At 42.8% G+C, this 27,418-nt stretch overlaps 1 protein-coding gene across 5 annotated transcripts in view; it reads right to left on the reverse strand.

The window, feature by feature from the left end:
• The window catches only part of LOC125381056 (GRB10-interacting GYF protein 2-like), a 49,451-nt gene that overhangs the window by 7,333 nt on the left and 14,700 nt on the right, over positions 1-27,418 (reverse strand). For 3 of the 5 annotated variants that reach the window (XM_048397227.1, XM_048397225.1, XM_048397223.1), the window contains 26 exons: positions 26,335-26,557; positions 25,411-25,519; positions 24,397-24,523; positions 23,366-23,541; positions 22,631-22,786; positions 20,883-20,974; positions 20,291-20,407; positions 19,683-20,021; positions 18,755-18,869; positions 17,614-17,715; positions 15,815-15,879; positions 15,325-15,482; positions 14,441-14,644; positions 13,331-13,431; positions 12,787-12,887; positions 11,309-11,488; positions 10,511-10,753; positions 9,548-9,646; positions 8,452-8,541; positions 7,565-7,675; positions 7,228-7,322; positions 6,136-6,259; positions 4,371-4,549; positions 3,636-3,783; positions 2,334-2,430; positions 385-431 (listed from right to left, as the gene is read on the reverse strand). In XM_048397227.1, coding sequence (XP_048253184.1) covers positions 385-431; positions 2,334-2,430; positions 3,636-3,783; positions 4,371-4,549; positions 6,136-6,259; positions 7,228-7,322; positions 7,565-7,675; positions 8,452-8,541; positions 9,548-9,646; positions 10,511-10,753; positions 11,309-11,488; positions 12,787-12,887; positions 13,331-13,431; positions 14,441-14,644; positions 15,325-15,482; positions 15,815-15,879; positions 17,614-17,715; positions 18,755-18,869; positions 19,683-20,021; positions 20,291-20,407; positions 20,883-20,974; positions 22,631-22,786; positions 23,366-23,541; positions 24,397-24,523; positions 25,411-25,519; positions 26,335-26,557 — 3,598 coding nt within the window. The remainder of the gene's footprint in view (positions 1-384; positions 432-2,333; positions 2,431-3,635; positions 3,784-4,370; positions 4,550-6,135; positions 6,260-7,227; positions 7,323-7,564; positions 7,676-8,451; positions 8,542-9,547; positions 9,647-10,510; positions 10,754-11,308; positions 11,489-12,786; positions 12,888-13,330; positions 13,432-14,440; positions 14,645-15,324; positions 15,483-15,814; positions 15,880-17,613; positions 17,716-18,754; positions 18,870-19,682; positions 20,022-20,290; positions 20,408-20,882; positions 20,975-22,630; positions 22,787-23,365; positions 23,542-24,396; positions 24,524-25,410; positions 25,520-26,334; positions 26,558-27,418) is intronic. The other 2 variants (XM_048397224.1, XM_048397226.1) reach the window with 2 other exon arrangements.

Below are 27,418 nucleotides of genomic sequence, written 5' to 3' on the forward strand. Positions count from 1 at the left end.
ACACTCAATATACCAGCTCTATCATGGCGGCCTCAAATAATCGAGTCATCGCATCACAATACAGAGATTTGTAGGACCTGGTGGATCCAATCAGCTGATCCCACCATGTACCAGTAACCATGGTAACGGATACAAAGTAGGACTTGTATCAATGTTTATGATAATAGGGAAGAGAATGTATGGATGTCAACTTTTTATCATGAGGAACACAACATTTAGGAGTACATGCTTACTCCTTCATCAGGTGAATGATACTGCATCGTCTCCATCTTGATGTTGTATCAAGTCTTTGAAAGGCATTTAGAAGTGATACACATAAGGAAGAGAACTTATGGATGTCAACTTCTTTAATATTTATTTATGATAACGGACCACAATTCCTACCTCATATGGAGAATCAACCTCTTGCAGGAAGGCAATGAATGTTGGAACTGAAAAATAGAATTGTTGAATAAACATCTGTAACAACATGAACAAAGTGATATTCCAAAACACATCCTTCATTGTAAGCAACAGATCCTACAAGTTGCTCGTTACAAGAACTTCGGAGGGGATCCCAGTCTGGTTTTGTTCATACTTCTCACAATTCAAAACCCGAAATTGAAACTAAGAGAGTGAACATGATTCCAGCCATAATTGAAAGAGGAAGGGAAAGAACAATGAGTGAGTGAGTGAGTTAATATTTAACGCCCCCTCGGCAATATTTCAGCCATATTGTAAAGAGAAGTTATACGTTAAGAATACATATATTTAGATTAAATCGATGTACAGTAAAATAACTGGACTATCACAGATTAATATTTAAAACTAGCATACAACCAAATACAGATATCACTGTATGTAACAATACACCAGCTGAAGGTGGATCACCATGCTAGGGTCCATGGGGACTTACAGTACCTTTGCTACCTGCATGGACCCCAGCCGGATTTACACCATCCCTTCAGGCTATTGATCTCCAACAACTGAAGGTAGATCACCATGCTAGGGTCCATGGGGACTTACAGTACCTTTGCTACCTGCATGGACCCCAGCCGGATTTACACCATCCTTCAGATATCACTCTATGTAACAATACACCAGCTGAAGGTGGATCCCCATGCTAGGGTCCATGGGGACTTACAGTACCTTTGCTACCTGCATGGACCCCAGCCGGATTTACACCATCCTTCAGATATCACTCTATGTAACGATACACCAGCTGAAGGTGGATCCCCTTGCTAGGGTCCATGGGGACTTACAGTACCTTTGCTACCTGCGTGGACCCCAGCTGGATTTACACCATCCCTTCAGATTTCACTACATGTAACGATACACCAGCTGAAGGTGGATCACCATGCTAGGGTCCATGGGGACTTACAGTACCTTTGCTACCTGCATGGACCCCAGCCGGATTTACACCATCCTTCAGATATCACTCTATGTAACGATACACCAGCTGAAGGTGGATCCCCTTGCTAGGGTCCATGGGGACTTACAGTACCTTTGCTACCTGCGTGGACCCCAGCCGGATTTACACCATCCCTTCAGATTTCACTACATGTAACGATACACCAGCTGAAGGTGGATCCCCTTGCTAGGGTCCATGGGGACTTACAGTACCTTTGCTACCTGCATGGACCCCAGCCGGATTTACACCATCCCTTCAGGCGTTGGCAATTAGTGTCAAAGTTAGCCACAGTTAAATTAACACATATTCTACGATAAAAATGTAACAGAGAAAAATGACTTTTAATGACAAGATACAGGCAGTAGACATTTATAATCTCAATGAAAGATACCAGCATAGATGATGACTGAGGCTAACCTGGTATATGAACCCTTTATAACATTATCCTGGGCAGACTAAGGTACAGAACTCTACAGTGAATTGCCTTGCTTTATACCACTGTGAGTGAGTGAGTGAGTGAGTGGTTTAAAGCCCCTTTTAGCAATATTCCAGCAATATCACAGGGGGATATACCAGAATTGGGCTTCACATATAGTCCCCATGTGGGGAGATAGAACCCGGTTATTCAGTGTGAAGAGCGATCGCTTTAACCAGTGGGCTACCCCACCACCCCATCTTTAAGAGTGAGGTGTATTTTTTATTGCTTTCAGTTTCACCAGCAGTTCACTTAAATAATGTCATGTCAACTGAAAGCGTGAGGAAAAGAGCAAAAGACACAGAAAGTAGATGTGTCCCGCTTCGGTAAAAGCCATGAGCAGGGATCAGATTCAAGGTGGACCTGGAATATGAGCCTGCAATTAGCGGATCCTGGCATGACAAAGGGACGTAACTCTCATGTCACTCATTCCCCAGATTAACATAGGCAAGATTTCACATGACCTACCATCCACTGATGATGCGAGTCCTGCGAGTGCCTTCTCACACCACTGAGTGAAATCGTCAACAGGCCTTGCTAACTGAAACATCTTGTGCACAGCATCCTGCAACACAAATTATTTCTCATATCAAACAACTATAACAATAACCATAAGAAAACCATATCAGGATAAGAAGAAAATGCACAAAATATTCAAACTTCTGTGATATCAAATGTATAGATGTACAAAAACATTTGAAATTTCTTGCACTTCCGCTAAGTACATCAGAAACTAATGTACACTTACTTCGTGGAGAGGGTCAAACTGCTTTCTAATACAGACGCCTTGAGTGAGTGGGTATGGTTTTACGCCACTTTTAGCAGTATTCCAGCAATATCATGGCGGGGGACACCAGAAATGGGCTTCACACATTGTACCCATGTCGGGAATCGAACCAGGGTCTTCAGCATGATGAGGGAACACTTTAACCACAAGGCTACCCCACTAGAGAGGCCTGTAGGGTGATTGAGCTATGCTTAAAGTCACTTAGAACACCATGAACACAATGGGTCCTAATATGGATTCCAGCAGACAATCAGCACAACAGATCTCTTGAGTGAGTGAGTGAGTGGGTATGTTTTTACGCCACTTTTAGCAATATTCCAGCAATATCAGGGCTGGAGACACCAGAAATGGGCTTCACACATTGTACCCATGTCAGGAATCGAACCCAGGTCTTCGGCGTGACAAACGAACGCTTTAACCACTAGGCTACCCAACTGCCCCCATATCTCTTGAAGGGAAACTAGACTTTGTGGATCATTATAGACAGGAGAAGATTACAGTGAAGATGTAAATATAAAGTGCTAGCCTTCATACACGTTGTGAATGCTCAAAGTGCTAGTGTTAGCACATATAATACTCAGATTAGCTGAGATTTGAACATGTCCAAAGTTTAATGCTCAGAGGTAGTCGGTTTCACAATTCTGGGGAGGCAACACTGAAAGATTTTTCATATTTTGTGAGTTTGTAGTGTTTAATTGATAAGGGTGTTGATTTTCTGAGCCCCGAGACCCAGGGGCTTGTCCTCAGCCCGGAACTTGATGATCAATGGTGGTGTTAGGCCATGCGGTCTCTTATACTTGAGGCGGAGTACTTTGAACACTGTCTGGCCTAAACCTTCAGCCAGGAACTTGATGATCAATGGTGGTGTTAGGTCATGCAGTCTCTTACATGTGAGGCGGAGTACTTTGAACACTGTCTGGCCTAAACCTTTTAGCCAGAGAAGTGACATCACGACTGGTGTAGTGTGGGAATATTTTGCTTACCTCCTCTTTCTTTGGTTTTGTCTGTCTGTTGCGGTTTGCAGTAGCCGCGGCAGCTGCTGCTGCTGCCGCTGCAGCTGCAGATGCATTAGTCGTTGCATTATTGTTTTGTTGGTTTCGTTTCTTGCCCCCTAACGCAGGAAACTCACCACTGAAAAAGTGTGGACTTGAGTGAGACACATGGAAAATGAATACACATACCTCCACACACTAAACAGCTGAAGAGACCTATCGTCAAGACTGTGCAGGGTTTATGGTTTTGTTATGTTCAAAGAATGAAACAAAAATGTAGAAATAGAGGATTGTTTTGTTGGTCAGATTCACTTCAAAATTATTGAATACACTCGCTCACATCACATGAAGTGATCTACACCTCTAGATCAACATACAGGTCCCCAATCCACTGTTGTGAGTCTTTGGTAAATCCTATAGACGTACGATAGTCGATAGTCGTAGCACTACAAACATTTGACTTGGGGCTCAGGTCATTAAGTCAGGAAGGAGTATGGTCTTACGCCGCTTTATGCAATATTCCAGCAATATTACATCGGGGGACACCAGAAATGGGCTTCACACATTGTACCCATGTGGGGAATCGAACCGGGGCCTTCAGCGTGGCGAGCGAACGCTTTAACCACTAGGCTACCCCACTGCCTCTAGGTCATTAAGTAAACATACATTTGTCTTGTGCTTCTATCATTCTGTAAGCACGATCAGGAGCTGCTATTTCTCACCAACCTTTCTTTCTCTTTGGTTGCTGCCCTTCCTGAAGATATCACAGCCTCATCCCAGAACCCCAGGCCCCCCCCTGACTTGTCCGTCTTCCACACAGCGTTCCCCCCCCACCCCGTGGACTGAGCACCATTGCTGGCCACGTTGCTCCACATGCTAGGTGTAGCCATGGTGGCAGCTGTATTCTGGGGAGAGAGGAAGCAGGTTACAGTATCATCTGACAAACAAACTCGTTTAATTTCTGTAACTTTTCTTCAGTCCTGAGAGTATTATTCACGGCTCCAGCATTCTTTTGGACATTTTCTTTTCGACATGTTATCATTCACTTTGGGTTCTGATAGTTATCTTTGGGTTTGCAAAATATTTAAACTCCCTTGCAGGGATAGAATTATACTTGGAAAGTCTACTAGCCCAAATAGTGACAATATGGAGGAACATCCCCAAAATGTTCGAAATTCTACCAGCCCTAAGGATACCTTTAGCATTAATGAAACTGACCTTGGCTAGTGGGCTAGAGCTAATGTCTATCCCTGCCTCGGGGCCCTTTGGGTAATTTAATATTGATGAGTGAACCTTCAGCAACCCATGCTTACCGTAAAAGGCGACGATGCTTGTCGTAAGAGGCGACTAACGGGATCAGCTGGTCAGGTTAGTTGATGCATGTCATCGTTTGTTTGTTTGTTGTTTAACGCTGCACTCAGCAATATTCCAGTTATATAATGGTGGTCTGTTAATAATCGAGTCTGGACCAGACAATCCATTTTTTTATATCATGAGCATCAATCTACGCAATTACCATACGATCAACCAAGTCAGCGAGCCTTATCACCCGATCCCGTTTGTCGCCCCTATGGCAAGCAAGGGTCGCTGAAGACCTATTCAGGTGCACGTAATCGTATCCCAATTGCTTGGATCTATGTTCATGATGTCAATCACTGCATTGTCTGGTCCAGACTCGATTATAGCATGGGTTGCTGAAGACCTATTCTACCCCGTATCTTCACAGGTGCATGTCATCATATCCCAATTGCTTGGATCTATGGTCATGATGCTAATCACTGGATTGTCTGGTCCAGACTCAATTATTTACAGACCACCGTCATATGGCTGGAATATTGTTGAGTGAGACTTTAAACAACAAACAAACAACAAGATATGACAGGACACACAGCCATGTCACACATCCGATTGTCATCTAAGAAGTCTCTTAGGACACACAGCCATGTCACACATCCGATTGTCATCTAAGTAGTCTCTTAGGACACACAGCCATGTCACACATCCGATTGTCATCTAAGTCGTCTCTTAGGACAAACAGAGTATTGGTGACCTATTCAAACCTGGATCTTCACGGGTGCATGTCATTGTACCCCAATTGCGTAGATCTATGTTAATGATGTCAATCACTGGATTGTCTGGTCGTCTCTTAGGACAAACATAGTACTGGTGACCTACTCAGACCTGTCTCTCTAGGAGGTACAGTACCATGTGGATTGTGATGGTGAGTACTGGTGACCTACTCAGACCCGTCTCTCTAGGAGGTACAGTACCATGTGGATTGTGATGGTGACTACTGGTGACCTATTCAGACCTGTCTCTCTAGGAGGTAGTGACCTATTCAGACCTGTCTCTCTAGGAGGTAGTGACCTATTCAGACCTGTCTCTCTAGGAGGTAGTGACCTATTCAGACCTGTCTCTCTGGGAGGTAGTGACCTATTCAGACCTGTCTCTCTAGGAGGTACAGGACCATGTGGATTATGATGGTGCATACCTTGGGCGGAGTGGGCTGAACTTGTTTGGCTTTCTTCTTGTTTTGGTCTAACTGTTTGGCTTTCTGTTCCTCCTGTATGTCCAGCAGTGACTTCAGTGTGTTCGTTGCAGCCTGGTTCACCGTCCTGTAACAGTGTCACATCATACAGTGGAGGATCTCTCCTATACTCAGGCCATGAAACAAGAGACAGACGTAGCAGGAACACTCTGCGGAACCAACGAGAATGGGGATGGTGCTGACAACCCAGGGGTGATCATATGGGAATGTGACTATTAGCCCGATGCCTCAGACAGCTTGGGTAGTATACTCCCCAGGGAGATGAGAATGGGGATGGTGCTGACAACCCAGGGGTGATGAGATGGTGATGAGATGTAATGTGACTAGTAGCCCAATGCCTCAGACAGCTTGGGTAGTATACTCCCCAGGGAGATGAGAATGGGGATGGTGCTGACAACCCAAGGGTGATGAGATGTAATGTTACTATTAGCCTTGAGCCTAGTGCTTGGGTAGTATACTCCCCAGAGAGATGAGAATGAAAATCACATGCACACGAATTCACTGACCAGGGGAATAATATAAGGGTAGCTCTATTTTCCAGGGCATAATCATTTGCAGAAGCCTGAGGTCTTTTATTAACGGCCAGACAAAGGAGCATTATAAATCAACTTATTTTTATTGTTATGATGATCACAGCTTGCTAACTTGTTTTCAATCTGGAACAGTGTGAAGTGTGCAATCCATCTAATAACCTGACACCAGCTACGGCCATTGTGACCACCTGCAAGGTTCCAACTTAAATGGGCAACAATGACAGTGAATGTACCAGGGAACATTTCTTTCACCACAACTGATTGGAGTGATGAGTGAGTGAATTTTGTCTTCAGCTGTTGTTAGCAATATTCCAGCGATATCGCAACAGCCTGTAAATAATCAAGTCTGAGTTAGGAAAACCTGAGCTTGATTGGATGGGCATCAAAACGCTGCTGTTGAGATACCATGTTGTTATTGTCTGAATATGCTGGCTGTGATTTTTAACAGTGTGGTTTTGCACAATTTCTATACCTACTGGGTGTTGAGAAGGGGGCGACTTACATTTGTGCTCCCCATGACTTCTGCTGTTGCTGTTGTTGCTGCTGCTGCTGTTGTTGGATGGCAAACATTTGCTGCCTCTGAATCTCAAGTTGGCGCTGAAACATAAAATAAATGTCATAAAATAAAATTCATAATTTCCTTACAGATATGCCACCTTGACAATCAAATTATATCATGAGGTCTTTGTTTGAAACAATTACTTGAAACATTTCAATCCATCACTATCTCTCACTTCCCCTCAATGTCACTGACTTACACTGTCATCCTTAAATACCGACATCCTATCAATTCCCCACAAATAACACTCCCATTCTATCACCACCACTGGTCAACTCACTTCTCTCTCCTGCATCTGTCTCTCCTCCTCCTGCTGTATCTCTGCCAGGGACTTCCCTTCGTTCGCCTCCCTCTGCTGCAGCTGACTCGCCCACTGCGCAGTGGCAGGAAGCTGACACAAAACAGGCAAATCAAAATCAAGTCAACATTTCAAGCAATCTCCAGTGTTTGTCCATCATATTACACTGCAGTCAGTAGCACTCCTACTATAACATGGCAACTTGTATATTATCAGTCTGGACCAGGCAAACCAGTGACTGAAAGCATGAGCAACGATCTATACCATCAGGGTGTGGTAACATACAATCCATCAAATCAAAAAGCCTGACAACCTTGTTATTTTTAACAACAAGCATGTGGCACAGGGGATCTTAACCCAGGCAGGCTCCACAGAATCCACACAGGGATATTTGTCTGTTTGTTTGTTGTTTAACGCCGCACTCAGCAATATTCCAGCTAGATGAAGGCGGTCTGTAAATAATCAAGTCTGGACCAGACATTCTAGTGATTGATATCATGAGCATCGATCCACGCAACTGGGATTTGGTGACATGCATCAACCAAGACAGTGAGTCTGACTACCCAATCCCGTGAGTCGTCTCTTACAACAAGCATAGTCGCCTCTTACAACAAGCATAGTCGCCTCTTACGACAAGCATAGTCGCCTGTTACAACAAGCATAGTCGCCTCTTACAACAAGCATAGTCGCCTCTTACAACAAGCATAGTCGCCTGTTATGACGAGCATGAAGACCTATTCTACCCCGCATCTTCACGGGTCCACACAGGGATAGCAAGTAAAACTTGCATCCAAACTTCCTGTGAACTAATATGAGCTCCGATCAGTCAGGTGACTCCAAAGTATCTTATATGGCATCAGTTCGTGTACCTGCATTCGAGCCAACTGTTCTTGTTGTTGTTGCTGGAGACGTCTTAGTGCCTCTTGTTGAAGTTTCTGTTGTTCCTGACGCTGCATCTCCTACAACAAAAAGTAACCAAATATAAATCATGCTAAAAGACTTTGTCAATACTCCTGATTTTCTAAACATCCAATCTGAAGCTGTCATAATCCTTGCTTATCAACTTACAGGTTTGAAATTTGACTTAAAGTTTTCCAATGCAAAATTTATATTTTATTTATAAATAATAGCAACTATTGAAACTATTGTCTGAAGTATTGACAAGTGAGTGAGTGAGTGAGTGCTGTTTAATGCTGCAGCCTGTAAATAATGAGTGAAGGCAGGACAGACCACAGACTTATAGTATGAGCTTCAGCCCAGGGCATCGCATAGTGAGTGAGTGAGTGAGTGAGTGAGTGAGTGAGTGAGTGAGTGAGTGAGTGAGATAGTGAGTGAGATAGTGAGTGAGTGAGTGATTGATTGATTGATTGATTGATTGATTGATTGATTATTGATTGATTGATTGATTGATTGATTGAGCGAGCGGGTGGGTGTGGTATTTTCCACCACTTTTAGCAATATTCCAGCATCACCACGGCAGGGGCTTCACACATTGTACGCTTTAACAACTAGGCTAACCGATCAACCAAGCCACTGAGGCCCCACCTGATCCAATTGTCGCCTCTACAACAAGCACTAGAGAGCAGGCAACCAGTGTTAACCCAGACCCCCCAGGAGAGATCTAACACCGAGGTGTACCTGTTGTCTGAGCATCGGGTAAATGACTCCGTCACTATCGACCAAGCCACTGAGGCCCCACCTGATCCAATTGTCGCCTCTACAACAAGCACTAGAGAGCAGGCAACCAGTGTTAACCCAGACCCCCAGGAGAGATCTAACACCGAGGTGTACCTGTTGTCTGAGCATCGGGTAAATGACGCCGTCACTATCGACCAAGCCACTGAGGCCCCACCTGATTCAATTATCGCCTCTACAACAAGCACTAGAGAGCAGGCAACCAGTGTAGAGAGCAGGCAACCAGTGTTAACCCAGACCCCCCAGGAGAGATCTAACACCGAGGTGTACCTGTTGTCTGAGCATCTCTCTCTGTCGCTCCTCCTCCCGCTGCTGCTCCTGCTGCATCTCCTCCTGTTGTCTCTGTACTTCCTGCTGCCGCAACATCTCCTGCACACAAGAGTAGCGTCATATAACACACTTTTACTAACTTTCAACACTTATAAGTTGTTTGTTTTGTTTGTTGTTTAACACCACACAATATTCCAGCTATATGATGGCGGTCTGGAAGAGTCAATCATGTGATCGATATTGGAGCAACTATCAACACCAACGGCATCATGGCAGGCAATCAATCAAGTCACCAAGTCTGACCACCCGATCCATTTGACCTATCCCAACCAGGAATGCTCACAGGGAAACTATTTTTTGTACTTTCAAGAACATTCAAAGTTTTTAAGAAAATGTCTTACTCTAAAAACTCCATCTGCACCTACATCAAAGATCACGACCAGTCTTCCAGTGTCATCTCCAATTATTATTCAACAAATAAACCCTAAGTGCAGATGACTTATTCATCAATGGCAACCCATGCGATGGTCCATTGGAAAGTAAATCAAAATTGGGAACTAACATATTCTTCTAAAAACAGTTAAAGTGAGTGAGTATGGTTTTAAGCCGCTTGTAGAAATAATTCAGCAAGATCACGGCGGGGGACACCAGAAATGGGCTTCACATCTCAAACAGTTAAAAACCTGGTCTATTGTGCTGACATATACCACTCAATGTTTGATAGAGATAATCAGATATGTGCCATCTAAATATACACTTGACATATCATGAGAAAGAGTTTTGTGTATCAGGGAAAGATAAAGTACCCAATAAAAGGTGGGGTAGGTTGTCATGACAATACTGTAAGACGACAGATCAGTGCTAAAGTACCCAATAGAAGGTGGAGTAGGTTGTCATGACAATACTGTAAGACGACAGATCAGTGCATGTTGTTTTACCCTGCAGTTTGACAAAGGCACCCACCTGTTTCTTGTGTTCTTCCTCCAGCTGTTGTCTGTGTGTCTCCTCTTGTCGCCTCCTCTCTTCCTCTATCATTCTCTTCCTTTCTTCTTCCTGCTTCCTACGAGCTTCTTCTTCTCTCTGGACAACAAGCTCTTCTTCTCGGCGACGCTGCTCTTCTCGCATTCTCTCTTCTTCTCGTTTACGTTCTTCCTCCATTTGTCGTCTCATTTCTTCTTCCTCCCGACGACGGATTTCTTCCATACGCTATATGGAAAGTAAGGACTCTTTTCAAACCATTTTTATTAAGACATTTTAATTCAGAATTTCGCACAACAGATCATTTCAATGCTGAGGACATCATTCACACAAAGCAAATACATCTCATCTCATGCCAAATGTTTCCTCAACGTCAAGGACAATATGGACGTGTCTTCACAATCTGCATCAAGTTATCAGATCTCTAGCAAGACCTTTTCTTGGACACTTCAGTAATTATGGATGATGATAGCTATTTTAACACAAGGAACCCATATACTTCTTAGCATCTAATGAATGGTGTTCCAAATATTCTCCTGGGCAGTTCAGCTTTTATGTCATGTCAGATACATGCTGTGCATGCAAGAAACTTCTTCGAGAGGCATTTAGAAGTTGGAGGACTAAATAAGGATAAAATATATGGATGAACAACTTTATTACAATTAGATAACGATGCTTGATAACGGTGTTAGAACCTACACTGAAATGTTGCTCCTAATTGTAATAAAGAAGTTGTTCATCCATATATCTTCTCCTTTCTTTGCGCAAGCAAGGCTGGCCTACCTTCAGCTCGACCTGTCTCTGTCTCTCCAGCTCCTTCTTCTCTCGTATCATCTTCTCCCTCTCTATGGCTATCTCCTCCTGCTGTCTCTTCAGCTCTTCCTGAGTTCTCTGCATCTCTATCTGACGACGTCTTTCTTCTTCCTCCTCCTGCTTCCGGCGAATTTCTTCTGCTTTCTGTTGCTGGTTTAGACAGAATAAGGTTACGACACTGGATGATAAGGGAGAACTGGCAGCGAGCCCTTGTGTTACGACACTGGATGATAAGGGAGAACTGTCAGTAAGCCCTTGTGTTACGACACTGGATGATAAGGGAGAACTGTCAGTGAGCCCTTGTGTTACGACACTGGATGATAAGGGAGAACTGTCAGTGAGCCCTTGTGTTACGACACTGGATGATAAGGGAGAACTGTCAGTGAGCCCTTGTGTTACGACACTGGATGATAAGGGAGAACTGTCAGTGAGCCCTTGTGTTACGACACTGGATGATAAGGGAGAACTGTCAGTGAGCCCTTGTGTTACGACACTGGATGATAAGGGAGAACTGTCAGTGAGCCCTTGTGGACAAATATTCGCCACAACAGTGTCAGTGAGATGGGTTAACACACTTTGAACAGTATTTCTGTTCCATCACAGCATGTCAGTGTAATATGGGAGGAATACAGGTCTTCAATGTCTACCACATTAACCCATGAAACCCAAGTGAGTGAGTATGGTTTTACGCCGCTTTTAGCAATATCCCTGCAATATCATGGCGGGGGACACCACAAAGGGGCTTCACACATTGTACCCATGTCAGAAATCGAACCTGGGTCTTCGGCGTGACGAGCGAACGCTTTAACCACTAGGCTACCCGACCACCCCATGAAACCCAAGAACAAGGGTATGGTACGGAGAAACCAAGGTCATAGTCAGGGTGAATCATGGATACCAGCACACTAAGGGACATAACTCTGCACAGTGACATGCAGAGCCTTAGACAACTGGGTGCCGTTGTACAAAACAATCTTAGCACTTCGTAAGGCTGTGTTAGGTATGGGAGTTACGATCACCTTAGCGCTAAGATAGCTTTGTACAACGGCACCCTGGACTACCCATGCCCACTCGAAATCATTAAACCTGGCTCATGCAAATATGTCTAACTGTCTAGGCTGACATGAGCGGCCGCACATTCTACAGTCAGTCGAAACATGAGAAAAGTCTGTCAGGCAAAAAAGTGTTAAATACCATTACTTCAACCTCAAACCCAAAGAAAACCAAATTGTCTGAACTGACAGTGGATGGTAGTTTAAACAGAGGCTACTGTAACAACATTCTAAGTCATGCATCAAAGGATGAACATTTTCATAAGCAGTAACCATAGCACCACTGCAACAGGTCCGGTTTTGATGGCAATTTTGAGCAAGAACTGACTACTTTTGAAAGTTACAAGTTATAAGATATACACAGCATGACCCTTCACACATATGGTGAATACTCACAGCTTGCAGTTTTTCCAGTTGCTGCTGGTTCACAGTGTTGGGTGACATGTCACTGGGCGGCGTCTCCAGGTCCCACACACTGCTGGGCTGAGACCAAGCAACTGCAACATACACAGAGCTACAGATAAGCAGCGTATTGGCGTAAAATACCAAACAAAATATTCAAAAAACAATTACTTTCAATTAACTTGCGTACAGAAACGCATGCATTAAAGGAAAAACTCAAATTATAAAAACAGCATGTGTAAATACCCAAAGAACCGTTTTCAGCATGCGTACAATGGAGCTAATTTCCGAAACACAATTACGAGCTAATTTACTTTCCGAGTCAAACCTATATTTAGAACCGTTATTTACATTAATAAATCAAAAATGTTTACTCATTTTGGGAAAAACCCAATAGAGTGATGAATAGATGAGTGAAAAAATATAGGTTACCCAATGAAAAATGTAATAACCCAATTAAAATGGAAACCTTGGAGTCCTTGTGACTTTTGCCCTTGATCTTAAATGGCGGGTCAACACCTGGTTTTAGAGGACTTACCTTGTCCTGGAGGGTGCCCCTCCCCTTCTGCAGCAGGGCCAGGCTGGGGCATGTGATATGCTGGGTGGGAGGTAGTAGGGGTGCCCTCTGCTGTCTGCGGCCTGGAACACAGTGGTAGCTTCCACATCATCTCTGCACAGACTCATAGCACTACCCCGTTATTGGGATGGGCAGTCTTTTTGTTTGCTTGTTGTTTAATGACACACTCTATATTCCAGCTTTCTAACGGTCTCCCTAAAGTACCTAAAGTAATCTAGTCTGGGCCAGACAATCAAGTGATTGATATTGTGAGGAGTGATCCATACCCTCGGGGTACAATAACATCCAATCAACCATATCACCGAGCATCAGATCTCATGGGTGGCCTCTTACCACCAGCAGAAGTTGCAGGGGACCTATTTCACCAGGATTCACCCCAGGGTGGATGGTCAGTCAAATCAGCAACAACTTTGTATGCCACCAGTGCCTAACCACACAATATCACCGAGCGCCGGATCTCATGGGTGGCCTCTTACAACCAGCAGAAGTTGCAGGGGACCTATTTCACCAGGATTCACCCCAGGGTGAGTGGTCAGTCAAATCAGCAACAACTTTGTATGCCACCAGTGCCTAACCACACAATATCACCGAGCACCGGATCTCATGGGTGGCCTCTTACAACCAGCAGAAGTTGCAGGGGACCTATTTCACCAGGATTCACCCCAGGGTGAGTGGTCAGTCAAATCAGCAACAACTTTGTATGCCACCAGTGCCTAACCACACAATATTAAATATAAATTGAGAATACAGTAAACTACAATTATAACAAACTCAAAGGGACCACTAATTAGTTTAGTTTGTTATAAGCATATATACAGCATGTATACAACAAATGGCCGGGACTAAAAAGGTAGGGCTGCTTGAATCAATAAAACAAATGAAAAATGTAGATTGCATTTTGTATGTAACAGACATTTCTCTCTGGTACAAAAGGGTTCAAATTCCAATGGCTGATTGGTTAATTTCAAAGTACCACAGACTCAAAGACCTAGGTATACCCCTACTGCCGACATAGCACTTCTGTATGACTCCGGACTTCTGTCTTAAAGCACAAATACTAATTCAACTCACTGTGGGGACAGCCTGTTCTGTTGTTGTTGTTGTTGCTGTTGTTGTTGTTGCTGCTGTAGTTGTTGTAGCTGCTGAAGTTGCTGCATAAACATAGGTTGTGTCTGCATCAACATCTGCATCACCATCTGTTGCTGCTGTGGTGGAGACATGTTCTTGAATGAATCCTGTTCTTGCATCTGTGTCATCATCTGGACCTGCATCTGTCTGCAATAATCAACACTCATCTTGCACTTGAAACACCTCAGGGTCCTTAGACGCAAACTATTGCGTCCTTATACTACCAAAACATATTGAGAATGGACATAAATACTTTATACTGCAAGTCCTGGGTTTAGCTGTTTGAATCCTAAAAGAATTTCACAATTGTTGATGGAATGTTACGTATAACATTCCTATTCTGGTAAGAAATACTCAAATTTCAGAGTGGCAATAGCTTATAGGCTTAAGGCTTCTGAGCATGAGCTATGATATCACATCAGTTTTGTTTGTTTGTTGTTTGAAGCCGCAATCAGCAATATTCCAGCTATATGACGGTGGTTTGTAAACAAACAAATCTGGACCAGACAATCCAGTGATTGACATCATGAGCATCGATCCACGCAACTGGGATACGATGACATGCATCAACCAAGTCAGCGAGCCTGACCATCCGATACGGTCAGTCGTCCCTTACAACAGTAGTCACCTTTTACGGCAAGCATGCTAAGATAATGAAGCCTGGGACAGTGGTTAATGGGCTGAACAAAGAAGCATGCCGTGAGTGCAGGAATACACACTGCCTATTTGATCCACACAGTTCATCAGCCAGGATGGGGTTCTGCCCTAGAACAAAAACTGTTATTCAAATATTCCTGGTACTCTGTGAGATTTCGGTCTCCCCTTACCTCATGAGCATCTGTTGTTGCATGAGCTGTTGAAGGAGAAACTGTTGAGGTATGATTCCAAGCAGGTCCTGAGGGGGTGGAGGAGTGGGCGTTGGCTGCTGTGTGGGTGGGGTCTGTTTTACGGGGGCTTCAGTATTGGCAGCTGTTACTGGGATGTTCTGGCAATGAAACATGGAGTAACAATGAATGTGGAGGAGGAAATTGATTTATTTTTTAACATATTGTAGCTTGAAAGGGGTTGAATATTTTTCTATTCAAGGAAATATAATTTCTTCCTTCTACATTGTTCAAAGACACTAAAAATTACTAAAATACACCATTTGTTTTGTTCATAGTTTATTCACTGTTTTCGGTAAATAATGACTTTGACATGTACGATCACAGCACAAGGAATGTGAAAGTCCATGTTCATAGTTTATTCACTGTTTTTAGTAAATATTGACTTTGACATGTACGATCACAACACAAGGAATGTGAAAGTCCATCTTACCAGTAATGGAGGTGGTGTTGGGCCAGCTAGGAATGGAACTCGGCCCCATCTCTTGATCAGCTCTCCTGAAATCGTACAAATAACAGTGAGGTGAAATGGGTCCCCAATCAAAATTGCGCAACAAAATCGAAATCCAGTTCATAAACTGTCTTGATAATTGATTTGACTGTCTTGACTGGGTGCTGCCATTTCGTTTGAAGCAAATGCAATTATGAGGACCAATCTGATTGGTCCATAGGAGAGACTTAGAAGGGACATAACTTGTAATAGCCACTGGTGGCGCTACGATCGAGCTTAGGAATTCCACCCTAGTTCGGCAAGGGTGGAAACTGGACTTTTAAAGTCAGCAATGTCTCTTGTCTCAGGAAAATGACTTATACAGTGACGTGCATGCATGTGTCAGTGTCTGTGTGTGGCGGCTTGTACCACTCCGGACTAATACCAGTTTACTAGTGCAAGCCCATTGAGATACGATGCCGGAGTTTTAACATGAATCCCCCACTAGACTTCGAGCCAACCAGTCGTTCTTTTATGCCCTTAATGCCAAGCATCAGGCATGGTAACAACAAGCACCATCTTTTAACATCCTTGGGCTGTATCCACTAGCCCATGGACGTGCTTCTAACAAGAACAGTTTACTGTAAATCTCTCCGTTCATAAAGGAAGTTGAATAAGTTGGATGAATGTTACTTTAGAATGCATTTTTCAGTCTTAGAGCTTGATATGCCGATGACAATGACCTAAAACAAGGTTCCAACTTACTCGGATTTTAGAAGGCAAAACTTGTAATGGCATGGTTAAAACAAGCATGAAATACTCATATCCCCCACCAATATGGCATGTCCAGTTGTGTGCAAGGCATTAGACCACAGAAAACGAGCACTACTGCCATTTTTAGTCGAAGTCAAAGTCAAAGTCATTGCTATGGAAGCCTTGAAAAGAATGTTTTTAACAAAAAATAAAACTATCAAAAGGCACCAGTTCACCACCAGACCTATTTACGTGCCAAGTTTGGTGAATCATATTGTATGGTTTTCAAGACCTGCTCCAGAAAGCAGCGCTACCGCCATTTTCAGTATAAGTCAAAGTTGTTGCCATGGAAACTCGAAAAATACATTTTTAAAAAATCCCAAACTATCAAAAGGTTCTCCACTAGACCTATCTATGTGACAAGATTGGTTAAGATATATGTCATGTTTTTTTAGTTCTGCTCCGGAAACGAAACGTGACAGACAGACGGAAGGATGGATGGGCGGAAGGACAGATGGATAGCACCCATTCCTATATCCCCCTTCCACTTCATGGCAGGGGTAATAGGTTTGGGGAGCCTCAAGGGCACACTTTCATTCCAAGTGGCACAGTTAAGGCGAGGTGAAATGGGGTTTAACGCCGCATCCAAGATTATTGCACTTAAAAAGCGACCTGCATACATGTGTGTGTGTGTGTGTGTGTGTGTGTGTGTGTGTGTGTGTGTGTGTTGCTGCTTGTACTGGTTCAGACTGATGCTGATTTTAGAATGCTAGCACACTGAGATACCATGCCGCAGTTTAACATGAATACCCCTCTCAGACACAGTGTACTGACTCCGAGCCGACCAGCCCTTTGCTTTAATGCCGAGCGCCAGACAGGGTAACAATTGGTACCATCTTTTAATGTCTTTGGGTATGACACAACCGGGGATCGAATCCAGGACTTCCAGCTCTCCAGGCGGCCGCTCTACCACTAGACCATGGAGGCGGTCCGGCACACCTAAACATCGTTATGAGCATGAACAACATGGTGATGGAACTTGTACATACCTAGCTGCTGGAATCGTTCATCACATCCCCTTTTAACCAGAAGACTCATTGTAAAGTAACCAGCACTGAACCACTGGGCCATCTCCTCTGGGTTAAAAGGACCTGAAAAAGTGGAGTGAGTGAGTGGGTGAGTGAGTGAGTTGATGAGTAAAATCTGATTTCAGGGTCTGCACACAATACATGTTATCTCTTCATCTTACAAACTAGTAATGTACTTAATCTCCAGTGTTTGTGAGCCTGGTAAGTTTAGGTAGAGCTCAGAAACTTCAAGGAAACACTATTGCAGCAGGAAGGCATCTATCTCAAAGAGACAAACCAGCAATGGAGACTCCCATATTTTAGTCAACATGGCGCTAAGATCACTTTGTCAAGCGGAGCCCGACTGGTTACTTTGGAGACATTGCGGTAACTTGACACTGCTTTAGGCACCTTATATGACAAGCAAGGGTACTAGGATCTTTCCTGATAAAGGAGACCCTAATTATATATAACACAATAAGAGTTATTAAAGTCTGTGTCAAAAGCTTTTAAGTATTCAAGCCCTAAACTTTCACTTGACATCATTTTTAGTAGATCTCAGTGTTATTACATGGACTTAAGCAAAGCTTACAGGACCAAAAGACATTTTACTAGAACTATTACTGGAGCTTTGAACTACTGTATTCGACATAATAAGCGCCCCGCTCTAATAAGCGCCCCAGCGATATTAGATAATATATTGGCTAGTGAACAATCCTAATAATACGCGCTTGTGTGTTATATGCACTTTTAATTATGGGCAATTAAATTCTTGAAAAATATATCTGTTGTACATAAACATTTCAGGCTGTCGGATAAAACCACAAAATTTATCTTTCAACTCTTTTTTTGTCACCAAAATAATATTCTAATAAGAGCCCCCTATTTCTAATTTTGAGAGCGTCGAATACGGTATTGGCTAAAGTAACAGACTGGCATTACTCCAGTGCTCAAAGTCATGGATTTAACCTGTACCACTCAACATTTGCTAAGGACCACTCCTTGGACTTCAGATAACTATATTTTAGGCCTTGGCAGGAGAATCTAAATATTCTAACAATGCCTCCTAAGAGATACGTTTCGTGTCATGTCCCTTGTGATGTCCTTGTGGGTATATGTGTACCTTGGACATCTCCTTGGGGATCCCTGTAAAACCACTTGAGGGACTCTTCATGACTTAGAGGGACACCTTGAGTCCGAGGGTCCATGGGACCTCTCTGTAACCTGTTCTCTTCATCCTGATCAGAAAACAGCATTTTTATCTCATGGAAATTCTACCTTCCATGATTATCATCAACCTTCTTCCACTCAACAAAGTTTATGGTGAATGTGTTTACCAAGTTTCATAAAGATTTCTCTAATAATTTTCAAGTTCTGCTCCAGACATGAAACCCGCTGCTTTCATTCAGTTTAGGGACCAAGTCCAATTTATAAAATTCATATAAAAGAAAAGACAATTTTGGGGGAATCATAAATAGCTAAAGGCACATATACACCATACGGTGAATGTGTGTACCAAGTTTAGTAAAGTTATGTCTTATGGCTTCCGAGTTCTACACCGGAACCTCAAGAAACCACACATTTAACCACATCAAATCCACATCAAACCCAGATTACTTTGGCACCAACGCCCACATGGCATCAAACCTACATCACATTGGCACCAACGGCCACATGGCATCATACACACATCACATTGGCACCAACGGCCACATGCCATCAAACCTACATCGCATTGGCACCAACGGCCACATGGCATCATACACACATCACATTGGCATCAACGCCCACATGGCATCACACCCACATGGCATCACACCCACATTACACTGGCACCAACGCCCACATGGCATCACACCCACATCACATTGGCACCAACGCCCACTTGGCATCAAACCTTCATCACATTGACACCAACGCTCACTTCGCATCAAAAACCGAAACAACAAGCCAATAGATCACCCCTTCTCTCCCACCTGGCACGACAAAGGCCGACACAAGGGCAACACGCTAGGAAGATTCACACACACGTCTCCCCACATATTTTGTACCTCAGCTGTCATTTCGGCTACCATGTTCTCAGCGGCCTCCTTTAATCTATCCAAGGGATCACTGTCCGCTGTTGGCAGGCCACCCTTAACTTTCTTGACAGGTACACTCACTTGGTTCACACTCATAGTGTTTAATGTCTGTTCAACTGGAGCACTGTTTGAGTCATTAAGACTTTGTGACACATCCCCAAACTGCACAGATTTTGAGGGATCTATTCTCTTAGGTTCCTGATTGGATTTGACAGCAGGCTGTGGAGACTGAGACTGGCTGTTGCCATGGTTACTAGCACTTTCTTGTTTGACCTCGGGAGCACTTGTTGAGCGCTGATTCTTCTTATCCTGAAAGTTCAGAAATGTCTGGTGACAATGATGCTAATAAATCATACATCCAGGATCATGTGATTTGAAGTGCCAATATATTCCTTCTAGATCACGAAAGATATTCTTGTCTTTGAATAGCATTAAGAAGTCAAACACATAAGGAAGAGAATTTATGGATGCCAACTTCTTTATTATGAGGAACGGTGAGTTGTGTTTTAATGCCGATTTGAAGAGTATATACGGTAATAATAAGCTGGATAATCAAAGAAGTCAAACAACAGGCGTACCCTTCTCTGTTCTCGAGGTGGTTCCTTGCCCTGAGGAGGCAAGTCTGTGTTAGGCTGTGACGGTGACTGATTGGTGTTCTGTACATCAGAGTGCGGACTCTCTCCATTTCTAAAGCCCTGCAAACAACTGTATCATGACAACCTGACATGCACAAATATCAACAAGGTCAGTTTTGTTGGTTTGTTTTTTAATTCCACACTCAGCAATAGTCCAGCTATATAACATTGGTCTTTAAATAATAGAGTCTGGACCAGACAATCCAGTGATTGACATCATGAGCATCGATCTTGCAATTGGGATATGACATACATCAACCAAGTCAGCGAGTCTGACCACCCAACCATTAAGTCGCCTCTTAGGACAAGCATAGTCGCTTTTTACGGCAAGCATGGGTTGCTGAAGACCTGTTCTAACCCGAATCTTCATGGGTCAACAAGGTCAGCGGTCAAATTTAATGGTGGTCAAGAGACCCTTTAAATATTGCAAAATTTATACATATAAATATTTAACCTGTTCAAAGAAACTCATAAAACAGCGTGACTGCAGTAAGCTTAATAATCTGAGGAAAATGAAATTGAATTGACATCCTACCTTCGGATGAGAAGTAACAAATGCCCCACTGGCATCGAACGTTCCCAGCTCTTCCATATCATCATCACCAGGAACACTCCATTCAGGCAAATCTACATGAACAAGTCCGCATAAACACAACTCTGTGAAAGTGCCATGGTAATATACATGTGGGGGATGTTTGATGGGTGGGTGGGTGTGTGGGTGGGTGAGTGAGTGAGTGAGTGGGTGAGATGAACACCACGAGTTATGTAACAGTATGTTGGCTTTCTGAGGAGGGTAATGCAGATCTTCAATGTATACTGAACAAAAAAAGTAAAGGATCATGAATATTTTTGGGGACATGTTCATGAAATTGTGTGCTCAGATTTCACTACAAAAAGCACTATATCCCAAAACATATTCATGATCCACAACTTTTCTTGCTCAGTATATTCAGACAGGGTTTGAGTAAGATATGGCTTAGGTATTTGAACAACTGGCTTTCAACCCTCCAAGCAGACCGTTTTCAGACCAGTGTCCTAATCCTTATTTTAAACTAATCCTCACTCTAATCATTTATTTCAGCACGACTGAGTCATGAGGGACCTATACTGTTAAAGAGTCCTTCATCATGCTGATTGGTAGGAGTCTAAATATTCCGATTTTCAGAATATGTAGAAGTATTACCAAGACACACACAAGTGTACAATGTCTATCTCACACTTCCATGTTCTGATACTGACAAATGAATACTTATGAGTGTGTTCAGAATGTTCTGCAACTTGCAGGCCTTACCCAACACAATTAACGACAAGCTCATGATGCATGACAAGAGATTATGTGGGCAACACCACATCGAAGCAACTCTTGAAAACTCAATGGGAAAACTGATGGGAGTCAGGACAAGTTCATGTTGACTGTCCCCCTGTTTCTGCAGCAGGGTACAACACTGTACAAGACATCAAACAACCACACTTTCATAAGGTCTAACATTCTTTGTGCTTGCTTTACGGATCTGCCAAACAAAGAGGGAGGGAAGGAGGGAGGGAGAAACTAACAGTCAAGATCACTTTGACAACAAAATTTGTACAGGACTAAAACAGAAAACATTTTTAACGACATACATCTCCACTGGTGCTATAAACTGTCCTCAGTGCATATGGTTGTCATGGTAATGATAAACCCTAATCAACTGTCAGCCCATCCAAAACCAAAATCAAAATCTGGACCAACTATCAACTGACATAAAAGTAGTGGTGTCCACGGCTCCGGTCCATAAACCAATACTACCACAAGCTACAACAGTCATACATCTAAGTTCAAGTGTGGGTTTTCTGATGATTGGTGTGCTCAGGTCACTTTGAGTCACAGGCCAGTTGCAGAACCTTCTGAACACGATGATGTGCAACAGGGTAACTCATACAAACACAGAAAGTGAAACAGACACTTTCCTGGTATATTGCCTAAAAGTATAAATGCCTCACAGATTACACCGATATTTCAAAGTAAACATTACATTTATTTATTTCATCATATTCAGCTCAAAAGAAGTAAAAGAACACCTGATTCTTTTATATTACTATCTGAAACTGCCAGTCCATCACAGATTAACCATAGCAATATGAAAGAATCGCGTGTTGTTTAACTTCTTTTGAGTAGTATATAAGGAAAATCCAATTCAACGAAGTTGTCCTTGCATTACCAAAGTAGAATTGAGAAGAACGTGTAATCTGAACATTTATAAGTTTGGGCATGACCATGTTTGGTTGGTTGAGTGTTGACTGTACCATCCGTGTCCCATGATTCACTACTCCTACTGCGTCTGTACAGCTGGTGCTTAACATCGGCATCCGAAAGTGTTCGGTCTTTATTGGGACCATTTTGTCTCCGCTCACCATCAAATCCACCTCGACCAATAGGTTCTCTCCAGTTGGTCCGTGTGCCTAAAAATATAAAATGCCAACTCAAAAGAACTGTCAGGACTGATTTTTCTTAAGTCTTTTTTGTTGTTTAATGCCACACTCAGCAATATTCCAGCTATATGATGGCAGTCTATAAATAATCAAGTCTACACCAAACAATCCAGTGATTGACATTATGAGCATGGATCCACACAATTGGGATACGATGACATGCATCAACCAAGTCAGCGAGCCTGACCACCCGATGCTGTTAGTCACCTCTTACAAAAAGCATAGTCGACTTTTGTGGCAATGATGGGTTGCTGAAGACCTATTTTACCCGACCTTCAGTGTTCGAGTTTCGTTAGGAAAAAGCATTCTTGATCATCCAGTGTATTTTATCGATACTACTCTAAAGAAGTTAAAGTACACCCACTTTTGTCACGACAGATTACCTATAATCATAGGAAATATTCAGGTGAAATTTAACTTCGAGTAGAATATATTCTATTATGAAAAAAACAATCAAATCATTTGAGGTGAAATGGGTTTTTTTCAAAATAATTGCATGGAGGTGGTCCGTACTAATATAAGAGCATATTCATCTGTTGGCCAACTTACTCCATCTTTCTTTCTGTGGCCCTGCCCTTCGCCAGTCTCCTGCATCATCTTCATGTGTCTCTTCTTTCTCTCGCCAATTATCACTGCTCAGCGATCGAGAGAACTGAGGGTGTCGCCCCCCTGCTTGGACGTCCTCAATAGTACGGGTGGAGAAGCTTCGGTCATACTTTTTACCACTGGAAAACGCAATGCACATGAAATAGATATTTTACAGCTGCTGATGTTAATTTCCGTGATAGCGTGACACTGTGTCATCCGTTTTCTACGACAACCTTACCAAACAGGTCACACGGAAAGGAAACTTGAACAAAAGTTTCCTCATCATGAAACCTGAGAAGCAACAGTCAGAGAAGGTAGTCACCTTTATTGTATGACTAAGGTAGTAGGGATGAGTAAAACTGGCAGTTTTTGTGACGACTCGGTTGACTTATGGAATTCAACTTCTTTATTATTTCAATGCGACACTTCGGTAGGTGCTGAAACCGTTATCACTTGGTGGATAAAGGTACCTAAACCTGCGAGTAGATTTTTTGTGTATTTCGTTTTCAATGGCGTCACCAGTAGTCTGATGGCAAATGGCAGTAAAGTCAATCTTCCTAATGGTAAAAGTTGTAGACAATACGGAAATGTCACAATTCTTTCCTGAATCTTACTATGTTCGGACAAGCTGACTCAAGGTAATTTCAATTCCTGAAGAATATGTTGGTGAAGGTGTCAATGATTCAGCAGTTATTACTGATTATGATCTTGTTGCTAGGTACTCTGAAATAATCTTAATGTTCACAACATGTTTGATATTTGGATTACTAGTGACCTTGACGAAATTATCCCAAAATATATTCCAACTGAGTCTGGCCAAGAGATAATATCCCAAGTTCAGTAAAAACTATCCAAAAGTCAAATCAAAAATAGCCTTAACCATTTCTACATATAGAACATTTTGACACTTCCAACTTGGCAACCATAAGAGCTGTGCTTAAAATGTCATCATCTGCATCAAAAACACAGACAGCTGTGAGCATCAGGCTTACACTTCTTCCCATCCATCTTTGTTCTGACCCCGCGATCTCCCAAAACCACCGCCGTTCTCTGCTTGGTCAAAGGGCTGAGTTCTTGGAGGGAAACCATCGCCTCGTCCCCGCCCTGAAAAAGTGCCATCTTCGTAAGAATGACACAACCATCATGAATTACTTCACACTTATATCTACAGTATCTGGTGATGGATATTTGAAGACTGTACATGGAGATGAATTTCTGAAGTACTTTAAACACATCATGGAAAATCTCAAAGTAAGGTCTTAATTCCAGCCTTGAGTGAGTGAGTGAGTTGGGTTTAACACCGCTTTTAATATTATTCCAGTTATGTCACGGTGTGTCAGCTTAAAGTGGGAGGAAATCCCGAAGTGATGCAGGTCTCGGACGTTTACCACTTCAGTAAAACCCACAAGCACGGGTATGATGCCGACAAACCTAGAAACATAATCGGGGCGAACCAGGATTCCAACCCACAATCATAGGTTTCTGACATGCCCAAGGGACGCAACTCTGCACAGTGAATCGCAGAGCCTTAGACGACTGGGCCACTCGTGCCCCTTCCAGTCTTAAATAACACAGAATTCATAAACAGGTATTCTCACTAACTGAAGCCAAACAGTTCTCACAGAGGGCTGAAACGATACACCAAGGCACTGCCATATCAAGCTCGGGATCATGATGTCTCTCATTCTAGATCGATATATCTAGTCTTCGATAAATGGTTTCAATAATATCTGCACATCAGATGGTTCACAAACTACTTCTGACTAACATTTCAGCAATATTCATTATTCAATCTGATCATGTATTTGTGTTGTCATAAAACCTATCTAAAACAGATCCTGTGAAAAGATTTGACCTTTGTTTGCCTTGTTCGGTCACGAGTATGTCATCTTAGCCAAGGGTACTCTGGCAAGGATCACGTTGTTCACAACACAATGATACATATATTGCGACGTTAGTGCATTGTTTCAACCCCTGTGGTCACCAGGTGATTGTTGGGTGCCTACCTCTGCCTCTCCCCCGGTCTCCACCCCCTCTGCCCCCTCGGACTGGCTGCCCCCCTCGACCCATGGACCGGAGCACTGTTGTACTGTTCACAGACTGAGACATCAACCTCTGTAAAAGGAAACAGAAACTTGTGATAATTCATGTCCAGGGTGACCAAGGGTTCTCATAATAGCTGAGCAGTCAGTTCAAAAAACTCTCCTGAAACAGCCTCATACCAATTTTCAGTTGATCTTTGTTTTAGCATGTGGACAATTATTAGCTGAGGATGCGGGACAAAAGGAAATGTTGCCAGATTCTGACATCGACTAGCATTGTATCCTTAAAAAATGTATATTCCTCTTTGATCCTACCTGCAAAATGTCAATGAGAAACTTAGGTGAGGTAAGGTTAAATGGGGTTTAACGTTGTGTCTAAGATTTATGCACTTCTATAGCAACGAGCATGCACATCTATGTGTGTTTGTGTGTGTGGCTGCTTGAACTAGTCCGAACTGATGCCGATTTATAGTGCTAAGCCCACTAAGATACCATGCCGCAGTATAACATGAATACCCCACTCAGACACAGTATACTGACTCCGAGCCGACACAGTCCTTGTTTTAGCCCCTTAATGCCGAGCGCCAGACAGGATAACAACAAGTACCATCTTTTAAAGTCTTTTGGTACGACGCGGCCAGGGATCAAACCCTGGACCTTCCTTTAGCTCATATCTCAGTACACAATCCAGTGATTGATATTGTGAGCAATGATCCACGACGTCCTGGTACAATGACACACTATTAAACTCACCCAGACTACCCAATCCATCAAGTGGCGTCTTTACGACCAACATAGGTTGCTGGGGACATTCTCACCTGGAATCCACCCATGGCACTTAAAATGAATAATACTAAACAAGTCCTCAAAAGCATTTTAATCCCTTACCTGTTCTTCCTCAGTTAGAGAAATTAGAGCTAGTGGTTTCTGCGCCTCTTCAACGTAGACTGGCGGGAAGTTGACAAGGTCTTCAGGGGCTTTGTAATTACTGTGAAAGAGGGCTAGCATCTCCTCCCGCCCATATCTGTATTCTGCTAGCTTGAATTTGCCCCCTAACCCAGGTGTGGGCGGGGGAGATGCAACACTGTTCCCGCCAGACAGCTGTCGGAGCCTGGGGAACACGAGCAAGGCATTTTAACAGTATTCTACATCCATCATTATGAATGGCTCTCAAGAGTAGTGACACGGTGGAAGTTAGTGTGTCAACACTATACACTGGCTGGTTATACACTGGCTATCGATATAGATCATGGAGATCGCTAATCACTAACTATGTATCAATCAATTATCAATAAATATCAGAGAAGTAACTTTTAAGAAAATATGAAAGAAAAAAGGGGTGGGGTGGTGAAACAGCATTTTCGTCATATCACCTGGACTTTTACGCTTAATTTCACACATTGTAATATACAGCCTCAGCTATATAGCACGATACACATCTACAGTGAGGAATTGAGTCTGATTTTGATTCTGGTTCAGCAATATTCTGCAGCTGTTTCATAATCTGACAGTGTTGTAGCTAGGTGCTCATTCAAAGTCAACAAACACCATCAAACACCTCGCCCCTCATTAATATGCCATGCATATATTACTTATCTTCAATGAATACTCTTCCTCTTTGTCATTCATATATTAAACATAACAAATTTTGTTTTAGACACTGTTCTTATTTAACGTGTTCAACAATGCATGGTAGCTTGAACACGGTTTAATACAATCGTCATTGTACATATCATGGTTCCAGTAACTTGAAATTTCTGTTTTCAAGGCCACAGTTTATTTTTTCAGTTGCTCTACGGATTCGCTATCCCTAACTTTTTGTTGAAATGGAAAAAAGAAAAATTCAGAATCTTTTCGATATCCTGCCAATAAGATGAATGTTCCACCATAAAAATATTTTCCAAGCAAGGATCCAAAGAAGTCAACATCAATGAAACATTGGGAGTGAAAATAAGGTTTGTTGTTCATGACA

This window comes from Haliotis rufescens, unplaced genomic scaffold (genome assembly GCF_023055435.1).
Source record: "Haliotis rufescens isolate VD_foot unplaced genomic scaffold, xgHalRufe1.0.p SCAF_166, whole genome shotgun sequence".
Lineage (NCBI taxonomy): Eukaryota > Metazoa > Mollusca > Gastropoda > Lepetellida > Haliotidae > Haliotis > Haliotis rufescens.